At 39.5% G+C, this 14,064-nt stretch overlaps 1 protein-coding gene across 1 annotated transcript in view; it reads right to left on the bottom strand.

The window, feature by feature from the left end:
* Positions 1-11,042: 11,042 nt before the first annotated feature.
* DNAH11 (dynein axonemal heavy chain 11) overlaps positions 11,043-14,064 on the bottom strand; it is a 95,164-nt gene continuing 92,142 nt past the window's right edge. Inside the window, 3 exon segments of the mRNA XM_041466209.1 lie at positions 11,043-11,180; positions 13,435-13,594; positions 13,596-13,644. Of these exon segments, the coding sequence (XP_041322143.1) occupies positions 11,043-11,180; positions 13,435-13,594; positions 13,596-13,644 (347 nt within the window).

Here is a 14,064-nt window from a genome sequence, read left to right as displayed (position 1 = left end):
TCATTTTTGTTACATCTGCAACTGAGCCCACCTTATCCAAAGGCCAGTTGTTCCTGTTCTGCATTACAGCTTAAAAAAAAAAAAAAAAAAAAAAAGTGCTTTCAGTAATTCTATATCCAGACAGTAAGTTTAATGTCAGAACTGTCAACCTCTTGGGCCATCATGCTCAAGCCTGAGACTGTTTTGAGTCTGCCCTTCTCCAGAGAATGATGGCAGCCCAGCCAGTGTCCTGTGAGGAGCTCCTGACCTTTCTGCTAGCCCAGTGAAGCATTTAGCTCAATGCCATTGGTGACCATGCAGAATTTGAGCTACACTGTTGCCAAGCATTCCTGTGGTGTTCAGAATAAATGCAAACATACATTTACAGATTCACAGAATATTCTGAGGCAAGGGACCAACAAGAAGCATTGAGTCCAGCTCCTAAATGAATGATCCATATGGAGATTGAACCCACAAACCTTGGTGTTACTAACACCATGCTCTAACCAACTCAGCTAATGTTCTGTGATTGTGACAAGAAATGAGGTGTACTGCTTTATTCACTACACTGCTGAAAGTTTTCTATCCCCTCTTGTGGCAATAACTACACAAAGAGGATTGGGAGACTCGATTTATTTTTCTCCTTAGCCTCATAACTTTTGTAGAAGAAAACAGAATGGTACCATGATATATGCACTGAATTAGTTAAATAACAATGGTAGAAAAACTTGCACTCTTAAGCCTTTTTTAAACTATAAAATCAAGCTCTTATTTCCTTAGCTGCTTTGTCTTCACACTTCTAAGTAGCCTGAAGACAAATTAGGATTGTTCCCCCTGCATTCAGGAAAGGATTATTCTAATGTTAAGGTGATTTTAATATTTTTATTTAAGCTGTGATTAACAGCATCACAAACATAGCTAACACCAGTAGTTAAAGAGAAATGTCTGACATTGAAACCGTATGCTTGGTGGCCTATACCCATCACTGCTGACCTGTCAGAAAGCACTGAGGATAGAACAAGCCAGAAAGCCTCACCACTGCTGGCAGCACAAGGTCCTGTGTCCAGATGTTAAGTTTTTAGCACCTCATGAGAAAATCAGTAACTCTGAAAGAAGCATCTGTAGCTCCTGCCTTAACTGTATATGAACTGCTTTTTTAGACAAACTACAGATTCCAAGTGTAAGGAGTCCTTTTGTCTACAGAGAAAGTACATTGCTGAAGTCACCAGAAAGTATGAGCTTACGAAAGTCTAAGGTGATCATTTCAGTGGAATTTGTTGTTTCCCTCATATACGAATGTCTGTAATCAATTGTAGAAGGTGATCAGCATGGGATGGGTTGCTGGCAGCAGAGAATGTGAGTATGCTGAGTCCTGTTAAACTGCTGTCTTGGGGAGAAACCTGAACATCACCATGAGAAGCTGCCAGAATTTGCTAACAGCTGATGCATTCTTAAATGCAAATTGTCTGATACCATCTTAATTGGTATTTAAACTTAATATTTAAACTTTCAATAAGCCAGAGGAAAGTGCAAATCAGGAACATAAGGGATTCTGACAGAGGCTCTGAATAATGGCATAATGCAGCATACATTGCCATGAGGCATCAGAAGAATTTCCAGAAACAATGCCTGTTTCTTCCATGTCTAACCACTGCTGGTGGCAGGCTAACAGAAAGGAACCCCACAAGATGCTAAACACGCCTGGTACTTGGGACAAGGGGAGGTGATGGAGCCTTGGCTTTAGCAAAGTGCTTGGTGTTTCTACAAAACCCACTTCAAGGGAAAACTGACTTTCATTAGGACAAAATTTGGAAGAAATAAGAATGGAACAAGGCTGCTGGACTTAAATCACTGGAATAGCTCTGCATAGTAGCTAAACCCTGTGACTGTGGGGTACTTACCAGCGGACAAAGCTGAGTGTGGATGGGTATGCTGGTTTAGTCCATGTTGTCTGGCACAACATCACAGAACAGTGTATATTGCAGCACTTCCATGTGAGCAGAAAACATCAGCTCCCCCTTTGGAGAAAAATAAAAAGCATACATAAAGAATAACTATTCTTTCATTTCCAAAAGAGCCACAAAAGTCCTGAAATAAGTAATTTGCCTTCAGACTGAGGTCCAGCTGTTAAAAGACCTATGGATCTCTGAAAGGAAAAGTTTCATCACCTTACTCTTTTAGGCAAACTAGAGCATAGGGTCTCCAGGCAACAGTTTTCCTGCATGACTTCTGCTATGTTAAGCTTCTCAGGAAGCATTTACAGAATATCACCCAGGACATTCTTAACCTTTTCAGGACAATATAACAGATCAAATAGAAATCCCAGCAAATCAACTCTTTCTGACTCTTCTACTTTCAAGTGTCTGATTTCTTCAGAGGAGCACAAATATCTCATTTTCTTAGATAAAAAGCAGAGATGCTCCCTCCATCACCTTTGCTGTCTTCTTGGCAACAGTATTGAGAGGAATGATTGCAAACCAATTAACACTTAGCGGCTTCTATTTAGCTTTACATTTTCAGGTAACATTGACCCTTGAAGCCTACTAATGCTTTGTCCTGGACTTGAGACGACTGCTGTTACTAGGATACACCCTGGAATTGTCTTGATTTTCAGTCAAATGTGATCAGTAGTTCGTATTTCTCTAGTACCTAATAGCTTCCATCACCCCCTCCACCACCCACAGTCCTTGCTGTCTCAGGCATTAGGCAAAACATAGCACAGGCACAGACATGCCTCATCCCCAAAAAGAGCCTCTCTCCCTGCAGGCTTAGTCTGGAAGTGAGACAGAACATAAATGAAGAACAATTCATAACAGTGCTAATGAGCAGGAATTGAAATCACAGCATCACTGCAGCTCAGCCTCTGTTTCAGCCCTAGCTTTGGCAGACTTAATGATGAATGCCATATGTTATGGTCCAGACTCCCTAAAGTGGATGGGGACTGAGCATGAAAAGCACAAGCTCCCCGCAGGAGATGAAGCAATGTTTGGCTACTTGCATGCAGAGCTGTCACATTTCCTCCTGCAAAAACTCCATGATCTGATAGTGATAAGAGGGAAAAAAAAAAGAAAAGAAAAAGAGTGCTCAGAGGAAAAGGAGGGAGTAAAGAAAGGGATGGAGAAATGCAGAACCAAAGTGGCAGTCATAGGGGACTTTAATTAACTCTGGTAAGGATAAGGAACTGAAGGCTCAGTCTCATCCTATGCCAGGCTTTGGGGCATCTGGACATAGTTTCTCAGATCTGCACTCAGAAAGGAAGATGTAGAAGATGGCAAAAATCTGAAAACAGAACTAGGTGATATTTGTGATTACATTTTCCTTCCCTGCTCCTTTATTCATTTAATCTCTTAAGCACTGGTGATGCTCCGCGCTTAAAACCCATCCTTTTAAATTTTTCTGGAAGGAGTTTGGCTATACTAATGCATCTGTGTGTGACATATCTTGACTATGAACAAAACTGCAATGTCCCAGCCAACTCCATATTAAGTGACAAAGCTTATCCTGGTATTAGGGTTGGTGTGTTTAACCCAGCATCTGATAGTTTATCAGTATTAATGTTATTGTTCTGCTAGACTCCAGGCTCTGTGGTGAGGTGCTGAGGCTAAGAGACGGTCAGAAACCCTCCCTGGCCATGATTCACCTCTTCAGAGTAACCAAAAACTAAAACTCCCTGAAAACCTCTTCCCTTACTGCTTGCAAGGGAAGTCTTGGAGCAGCCACAAGACTCCTGCTCAGAACAAGTTCCCAGGAAGGGAAGCAGTGGGAGAGCCTGTACTTGGGCAGCTCTTCCTGGCATGGAAAGTCTGCACACCACTGCTAGGTTGGGCTGTGAATGCAGCAGAAAAAGTCAGGACTGCAGGCTAGGAGGGACTTCCTATGCTTGGCACAAGTGGGAAGGTGTAGGAAAGCTACCCTGTGGATTTTTATCATCCAGGAGATGGGATCAAAGGACAGAGGTCAAGACTAGACCCACCAATTCAACCAAACACACCTTTTTTCTAGTAAGTTATTTTTGCTGTACTTGTTTAGTGATAAGAGGGAAAAAAAACAACAACAAAAAAAAAAAAAAAAAAACAAATCATAAAAAAAAAAAAGACAAATCTATACCTTGTTTCCCACCCCACAATAAATTCATTGTGAAAAAGAAATTGATCCAAATGTCTTCCTAGTGCATTACCTCTTGGCCTGGCTGGTGCATTATCACAACCATTAACAATCATCTTTTCTAATTTGATGCCTTCCCCCCCACCCCCCCACAACCTTCCAGCACCCAAAATGAAGTGTATTGCTGAAAGAGCACAGTAAAATGTGTATTCCACCTGTCATTAAAAGCACTGACATCACACTGAATGAAGAACTTCACCTCTTTCACTGCAGACTGGCCTTTCCCATGTATATATGGGTTGCTTTTTCAAAGGAGTTTTGAAGAGATTATCTGATGTTGACAAGAATCCCATCTCAGCACTGGGCTGCAGTCCCTATAGTACAGGGCTTTCAGATGAAAGCATTTCATCTATGTATTTATGGTATCCACCATAATCCAGATTTGGAGAGGCCAAGAAACATGGTGCCAAGTTCCCCTTCAAGCTGCAGGAAAAGAATCAATAATGTTATTGGTAATGCTGACACCAGGAAACATTCTCCTGTAGCTATAATGTTTCAGAAATTTATTTGAAGTCTGTCAGCATGACAGCTGCATGTTCTGATACGAGAGAACACGGTTATCAAAGTATTCCCAGCATAGTTACTATTTGCATAATTTCTGGACACTTCCATTTTCTGGTGGGGTTGCTTCTTACTTCATGAGGATGCTTTGCTTTTATTTTTATTACACTACTGAGGCAAGTGTATTTTAAGTACTGCAAGCCTGCATCATCTCAGCAGCCAAGCAAGGATTCTTATGCCATTTTGGTACTCCACTGCATCTTACCAAGTGCAGAAGTATTGCATGGGGTTTTGTACTGCTGCTTTGGCCTCAGTGAGATAGACAATGGTGATAATTTTAACAGGATAAAAAATTAAAGTCTCAATCAGCTCAGTATTGAGCCAAGTACTAATTAACTGCCCTGTTACTATAGAGCAGGAAGACCCTAACTCTGTGAGGATATTTAAGATAAGACTTGGGACTTTGGAGCAGATCAAGATCTATGTAGACAGGTCTTTGGTGAGATATACTCTCAGAGGGCTGACCTCCTAAATAAAATAAAAAGTAATAAATAAAATAAAAGCTGTAGCGGTCGCCTTAATTTTTCAAGATTTCCCCATCTCCTGTACTGTAAGAACTTCACTGAATTCAAAGAATTTCTCTGAACTTACTGTCATAGAGCTGTCTGCAATTTAAAAGAGGCTTGAAGTTGTTTTTGCTGAAAAATATTTCTAGCCCTAAGTGGTACTTTTCACAAAAGCTATTTCTTCCTAATGCAGGGTCCACTTCACAAAATCACAATAACATTTAACAGCTTCTGGCATTTAGAACAGTCTACAACAAGCTACTGCTCAAAATAACACCAGTAAGCACTTATTTCTGAAGTCATTTTGGTTCTGCAACCAGCCATTTACCTGTGCCTGAACTTGCACCACTAACCTCACCCACAATAAGCTGTATCTTAAGACGCCACTTTGAAGTAGTGCTGAGGTTTTGAAAAAAAAGCCCTGTTATTTACCTCGAGTGGAAGATCAATTCTGTCAGACAATCTGTACTTACCAGTCTCTCTCTGCTGGCACTTAAATCAGGTTTTACTGCATCTGTGGGAGTCATGTGCACAGAGGGAGGCTGTGGGTTACTGGGGTATGAAGCAGGAGCTCGCCGCCCTTCTGTCTTTACAATTGTTCCCAGGTGAGGTCTATCAAAGCTGACACATAGTGGCTTATTCTAACGGACCCTGTGGAATGAATTTGTAGCTAAAAGAATTCATCATAGAGCAGGAAGTTAAAAAGAGAAGGTAATCTCCCCACTGAATACAAAGCCCCACTGCTGATGAAGGACCATCCATTCATTTGGCTGCCAGTCACTGAATGATTTTCTGGCTTTGCTGGTAATTCTGGACTTTAACTTTTTCCAATTACAGCAAGAAGCTAAGAAAGAATCCTCACTGTTTAAAATACCAGTGGATCCACACTAAGGGTTGGGTCCCTAAACTTTCCAAAGGGCATACAAATAGCAGTGATTCTGTTCAGGTTTCACCACCTATACTTATTTTGCAATTATTTGAATGAAAGTTCAGGCTTGTGAAGGTTAATGGACTACCTAAAGTAGTAAAGCAGTAATTCTTTACTTATCCATAGGCTAGAGGCAGAGCTGGAGCCAGCAGGATGAGCTTCCCACCATGCCCCCACGACCTCAGCTGTCATGTGGAGAAATCAGCCTCTTTCGAGGTCAGGAGTACAGTGGTGTTTAGCCTTTCCATCTCCATGGCAACTTACTCTTGGGCATCTTCTTCTGAGCAGTTACTTCCAATTGCCTTCATCTGAGTGTGGCTCTTTGACATATGAAATCCCACTTCTTCGGGACCAAGGAGACACCAGCCCGCTCCTCTCGCTCACAGCCAAAAGGCAGGCTTCAACCCACTGCCAGGGGTGAAAGGGGCACTTTTCCCAGCTTAGCCCAGCTCCACAAATGGCCTGATCACACCTAACATGATAATTTTTATTTTTTTCCCCTCATAAATGAGCTTTTTACCTTTGGACAATGAAAAATAACAAGTCTGGAAAGGGCACTTGAAAAATCTCTTGGCTGTTTTTAGCAAATTGTGTACAATCAGTTCTCTAAAGTGGCTCTTCAGCAGCTAAGGAGAAGCAGACAGGGTTTTTTCATATTTATATACATATTAAAAAGTACTTTTATGTAATACATATAGTATATATCTATATTATATATGTGTGCACATATATACACACACACCTGTATAAACGTCCACATTTGTTATAACTGTGTATATGAAAACAGATTAAAGCAGTTTCCCTGCAAAATTTCTTAGAACTACAGTTAAAGCAACATTTTCTTTTTGTAGCCTCAAAAATGTTAGCATTAGCGGCTGATTAGAAGCAACTTTGGCAATCTGGCCCTTTGGAGTCATGGATGTTCCACATACACTGCTGTCCAGGATGAAAACTCAGTAATGAAATTTGAAGAATTCAGTATATTGCAGCTGGTGATAACCTGAAAAAGCTACAGAAACAGATGTATGAGAGGGTAGTGGAAAATTAAAAATAGTCTTATAGGCTATTTTCCCTATTTTAGAAAGAGTGAGATGCAAGGAAATGTATAACATTGTCATTATTTTTTGAGGAAGAAAATGTGCAAATAGTAAGTTCTGAGGATAGTGCCGTTCTGGACTGCTGAAACTGGTGAGTCTATCAGTTACATTGGTTAAAGTGCAGTTCCATATGAGATACTTTCCCACGCCTACCCAAAACTTTCTAAAAGGAAGCACTTTAAAATAGTTTTCCTAGGAAAATGGATACCTAAATGCATCCAATGTCATTAAGCTCACTACACAAGCAGTGTTACAAAGTACTGAATTCAAGTTCCTTGCAAAAGTAGACAAGCAGCATGCCGAACCCTTTCAGCCAAAATCTGCTCAGGATAAATTATTGACAAAAATTTGCTCCCCCACAGCCAGACAAGACCTTGCTGCAGGATGGATGAAAAGTGTGTGGTCTTCTCTTTCCCTTAGGTTAAACATGCTGTTTTCCAGAGCTTTAGGCACATGAAAGTTCTCACCAGGACTGGGCTGAGGAATTCTTGCAGATCCAGCAGAGCCTGCAGTCCCAGGCACCCATGATGTGGCCACCTTACATCATCTCACCAAGGAGTCTTCTGTGGAACCCACCTGAGGAGCAGAATGCATCCCTGAATAAAACAAGTCAGCTGCAAAAAGGACAAACCAAAGCTGCTCTGAATAAACACCGTTAAGAGACATAAAAGAAATCCAGCTACTTCCTTTCAGAAAGCTTCATGGTTATACATTTGCATTGCTGGGTTTGATTTTTTCAGCAAATAACATTAAAACCAGATTTCTTTTATTTCAATCCAGTGAGAGGTATCTGAGCAAAAATAGCAAAATTGTGACTAAAATTCAGTAATGGTGTAAAATGCATTATCCAAGCTTTATGTTTCTTACCTTAGCCCTTATAAAAAAAACTTTAGAGAAAACCACATTTTCAAAACACCACATTATATGAGAGAACATAACTTTGTGAACAAATGCATGTATTTTCCCATAGAGATCTTTAAGAACATAATCCTCATGAGTGACAGGAAGGTAACCTACTGTGCCTTTCTTGAAGGAGAAATAAAAAACTTGTATCTGATTGCAGTCTTTTATATCTCCTCACTAGGGAACATTTAGTTACTGAAATTCTACATTATTTGAAATTGGGAAGTATTCAAGAACTTTGGTAGAAATTGAATTAATATTAATCCCATTACTGCACCATCATATAAGCATTAAGTTTATTGTAGAATTCTAGTCATAATACCACAGAGAAAATTTGTGGTTAGGGGTGGTAAAACATTTTATTCAAGGAACCACTGTCTTTCTCTTTTATTTGGCTTCACAGCATTTGAAGCTTCTTTTTGATCCCCTTTGGTTTGCAAAATATGCCAGTTTGTGATGAAACCTTTGCAGACAGGAACCTTTGCGCCCTTGGGGGCAGTATTTGCCTTCCAACAGTTCGAGTAAAAACTTAATTATAGGCTTTAAATATTACATGATGTGACAGAACAGAACAAGTGAAATAGCTGCAGCTCTTCCAGCCTGCTTGCTACATAAAGTTGCATGCAGCAATTTGATTATGTGAAATGCTAATCCATCTTTATTTTAAACTGGTTCAAAGAAAATAAAAAAAAAAATTAAAAAAAGCCACTGGACTATAATATGCAGCGCTGCATGCTTGTGATGAGAAGGCTGAACAGAGAATCCCTGTGAAAAACGCCAGCAACTTGGATTTAGAACAGAACATCTTGCAGTCAGAATAAACCTGCTTTTCTCTTTGTCGGCAACAAAAACTCATTTAACATTTTTCTAACTTCATATATATTTATCTCAAGAAATTGTTTTTTCCTTTGCCTTTTGAAAGAGTATATCAATATTCTAATGCAGTACAAGCCCATTCAGCTGCACACTTCTGGGACATTGATTATACTGGGATAATCAAAGCTGGTGATATAAAAGGGACATTTTTGCGAGTGTGAGAAAGCTGCGGAGTTTGCATTAGAAATATTTTGGGCTGTCAGGTTCACATAATTGCCATTGTACTCTATACAAAACTGGTCTGTTGTACCCAAAAAAACCCCAGAGCCATTGCAGGGTGGGTGGATAATGGAGAGGACAGAATCCACTTCCCCCCACAACAACATCCAGTGACAAGTCCTTGAACATGTGTGTGGGGATCAGAAGGTAGAGGGACAATGAGGCAGGACCAGGCATCCTGTACTTCACATGAGGAGACCTTAACTATTGCAGATTGGTGTGCTGGAGTTTGTCTTAGAAGCAGGAAGAACTGAGATACAAGATTAAATATTCTCAGGTAAACATTATAAACTGGTGAAAGTTATAACAAAATTGTGGTTCGTGGCAATTTCCACTAGCTGATGAGCTTCAAGCTGCCCAGTTTATGCTTCAGGAACTTCTTCCCAAAGGACAATAAATTATATGCATATGATATATATATATATGTATATATGAACAAGGTCATAGACATGCATATATACATGGTAACTGACATTTAAAAAAAATCAGTTGTCTTATTTCTCTCTCTCCAATATCTATGTTAAAAAAATCCTTATGAAGCCACGGGGTAATGAATCACTAAGCAGTACAATGAGAAAGACCAATAAGCCTCTCTCTGAGAGGAGAGAAGAAATAATTCTTGCTCTTACAGACCTTTCTAGTATTCCCTGCCATCAGAATACTCCCTCTCATTAATTAGCAAAATGAATTATCCAGCTTATGAATTGTGGTTTGAAGAGAACAGCTTAAAGCAGCAAGATTTATTAGCAAAGAAAACTAAGGGTTGGAATAAGCTGATTTCATAGACTTGTTTTCTAAATGGGAAGCATTATTAAATCATCATAATAAAATTAAGCAATTATTTCACTATGACACCAAGTACCACAAAAAGGGAAAACAGCTTGATGTCCTACTAACTAAATAAAGGCTAGTAGGGGTATGAAGGCAAAAAGAAAATTAATTTCTCAGAGTAAATACAAGCTGGGACATATGGAGAAAACCATATCATCAAGGGGTGACACTTCTGTCTCTTTTTTTTCTTTATAAATATCTCTGAAATTTATTTAAATTACTAAAATGGGTGGATCTATTCAATAATATCCTATATCATTCAGTAACAAATAATTACTGCCTTTTATTTAGACATTTCACATTTTCACATACAGAACTTACACAAATGACCTCAACTCAGTACTTAAACTATACAAGTATGAAATATACTGTAGCTCAGGAAAAAAATCACTCTCGTAACCTTAACTTTGACTCAAGGGGAACATTACTGAGAAAGTCACAACAAGGTGGCATCCTTAATACATAATAATGACACATTCAGGAAATGCACCATTATTTATACATGTGACGTGCTGTAAATTGCTTCCATCATCAGAACTAATTGTAGTGATTATTAATGCAGTGTTATGAACTGTCAGAATTGCTGTTTGTAATTACATTTGTGCAAATGCTTCATTACCTGCCTAATGAATTTGGCATATATGCACATGTAAACCCCTGTTTTTGTTAACATAATGAAGGGCATTTTTTTCCCCCTTAGCTACTGATGTGGAACTGGTTTTACCTATATTACAAAGTTCAAGCATCCACTGCCAGAAAAAAAAAACCAACCACAACCTCCCTTTGACATGGTTTATTTTCATACTCACCAACAGCATCACATAATGCCAGCTACTTAAATAACAGCTTCAGGGAAAGAACTGTGTCCCCCTTATTCAGTATAAACATGTGATTGAGTGGAAATGACCTCGATGTGTGGCTACCTGACCACTTCCTACCTTCTGCTGGGCATCTGAGCAGCTGCTGAGCACGGAGATCTCAGGAGCTGATCTGGTACCTTCCATTCCAGCCCCGAGGGCCAAGCTTCAGTCTCCCAGGAACAGAAGTGTGAAAATTGCACAGAGGAAAACGGATGCTTTTAAACTCCCCTTCTCTGGCGTGCACTTCAAGGATCCCCTGTCAAAGAAAAAAAAGGAGTAACTTGTGCACTAGCAACAGGGAGTGTTGCTGAGAGCTGTGCCAGCCTCAGCCGCCAAAAGGGAGCACTCACAAGGCTGGAGCTGGAAGGAGAGGGAGAAACAGGTTTCTAAAGAATCAGAGGCTATTGGGCAGTATTTTTTTTTCAGGAATTCCCAGATTGTTGATAGTGACATTTTAATTCCCAAACGTCCCTTAGGAAAGGAGAACTGTTGTGCTACTGAAACCAACAAAAACAGAGTCTTTACCTAGAAGTTTATAAATATTACTCAGATAACCACTATAGCTTCTTATCTAAGTCATCCACAGACTTTATCCCAAGAAGAAAATTTACTAGTTTAACATTTATTAAAAAGCCTTCAAACTCCTAGAAATTTTACACCATTTCCAAAAAAATGTTTGAAATTGAAGTTCAATATTTTTCTTTTTGCCCCCATTATTTATAGTGTTAACAGAAAATTTCAGCAAGATGATATTCAGCACAGGGATTCATCTGGTTTTAAAATTATTCAGCATTTGCCTGTAAAACCTGCAGAAATTAATCCTTATGCCTCTGATATTTTTCTATATTTTATCCTTCAGTTTAAGAAGTAATAAACATAACAAAATTAATTTTGTTACCCTTGAAAATAATGATGTGTGGAGGGAACATCAGAGGAGTGAACTCTTGTCTTTCAAAAGGAAATAGATCATCCTGAGCTGAACAACATGTAGCAGAATCTGGGCAAAGGTGAAGGATTTTATGTCTGATAAAAATACCGCCTTAAATCAGAATGCTGAGTTCAACCATGAAAAAATACAACACAAGTTTCTACCCTGAATAAAACCACAAACCCATGAAATGTATTCCGTTTGGATTAGGCATACTTTGATTTTCTTATTGTAATTAAAAAAAAAAACAAAAAAACCCCAACCCTTAACCAGAAATATATTAAAGACAGTGCCTGTACAGGAATTTGTGGTAAGCCACAAACACCTATGGCTCAGAAGAGTGGGTGAGAAAAGAGAGTTCTCTAAAGTGTAAAGCTTAGAAATTGGTTAATTCAAATATATACATATATATTCTTTCACTAAACACAGACTGAAGCTTTTTCAGCTTTGCATTAAAAATATTATAATAGTAAGTTATAAAATAATTGAAAAAAGAACAAAATGCTGTATTAATAGTTAGCTGCTCAGCCACAAAACCGCAGCTATTCTTCCATTCTCACAAATATCTTTCCAAATCATCCCACACCATCAAAATCAATCCATCTGTACCTCTGACACAGCTGGGGTTTTTTAGATTTTTTTCCTTTTTTTTTTTTTCTTTTATTTTCCCCCTGGCATTGGCTAGCATTTCTTTTTAAAGGAACTCTTACCCTTTTCACATCCCAGCTCTGCCCTCATGTGTGCTGTGCTCCAGCAGCTACATGAGAATACCCTGCTGGAAGGTGAAAACATGCAGTTACGGCTGCCTTCAGCACGGTCTGCTTTGCTGATGAGAACAAGCTGACTGCTCCAGCACTGCCACTGCTGCAGGCAAGCTGACTCACACTGGGCTTGGACATCTTTCTGCAAGTTCCTGGGGTAGCACACAGGGATAACCAAGGATCTGGAGGGAAGGAGACTACACACAACCTGTGATGTGCCTGTTCTCCACATTCTCATCTCTTCTTTCTCCTCCTTCTTTCCAGCCACCAAGCAGAACTTTACACAGGGAAAGAGCAAAAGACAAAACAAACAGTACATAACCCTTTCTCTTTAATTCCTTTCTTTATGCCTGACTGCAGGAACCCATGCATAGGGTACCGAGCCATTGCCTGAACACCCAGGTGTGTAAATCCGCTCTGTGGGAGAATGGTCATGACCATGCATTTAGGCAAATTTAGAGCGGAGCAAAATATGTGAGTACCATTGAATGAAAGAGCATGTACAGATTTTTTTCCTAAGTGCACCACTGGTTAAAGCTGGTGCAATAAATGCTCTTTCTGTCTTTGTATGCGTACCTGTGCATGTCTATATTGAATAGTACAAATGTTTGTGTTAGTGTCACACCTTTTCTACTGCCCAACACTGATGGGAAACACAGAGGTACAGAGGGCTGGCACCCTCCAGCTGTCGGGTTAGCTTGGAATCACGGTCCCACGTGATGGTCTCCAACGGAATGGTCATCAATGCTACCACTTGTCCCCTACAGAGGAATGAGTGAATAAATCAAGCAAAAGGGAAAAAAAAAATAGCTTACTTTTACCTGGTCAGAACCATAGAGAGCAGCATGGAAATTAGCCAGCATCCTTGTAGGAGGTTCACCAGTAATTTTAATTGAATTTTCTAGTATTCCTTGGGGAATGATGTGCTCTTCTGTGGCTGGAGCTGGCTAAGCACTGATAAAGACACAGAAATCAGGATGACATATTGTATTGTTCAAGGAGTTTGTCCAAGGTTCTGAACCACTCAGCTACTTAGGTGAATATTCCATTGAAAAACAGCCAATATGGTTATTGTACAAAACAAAAAAAAATTTGTTGTCCTTAAGTCATTGTCATTATGACTTTTTAATGGGGTAACAGTTAAGTCATTGTCATTTCTTGGTATGTATTGAGGTTTCACCATTATCTTCTAAAATTTAAGGCCTTGATTCTGAAGCTAATGAAAATATTATAAACTCAGGGTTAAGTAATCTGTGGTTATGAGTGTTATCACATAAAAAGACAAGCATAGCTCAGAAGACACCTGGATTCTCTTTAATTCCCTGTAGAACTGGGACCTAGGACAAAACATGTCCAAGACATACCAGGAGCAAGACAGAAGTGCTAGACAGATAATGGTTCCAGCTATCCTGCTGCGCAGGAAATATGCCTTCAGCTACTTCAGAGTGTAG

Source organism: Pyrgilauda ruficollis, unplaced genomic scaffold (assembly GCF_017590135.1).
Source record: "Pyrgilauda ruficollis isolate IOZ18807 unplaced genomic scaffold, ASM1759013v1 scaffold2, whole genome shotgun sequence".
NCBI classification, from domain to species: Eukaryota; Metazoa; Chordata; class Aves; order Passeriformes; family Passeridae; genus Pyrgilauda; species Pyrgilauda ruficollis.
Note: the sequence above shows the minus strand (reverse complement) of the source record. Positions and strands in the feature narration are given on the sequence as shown.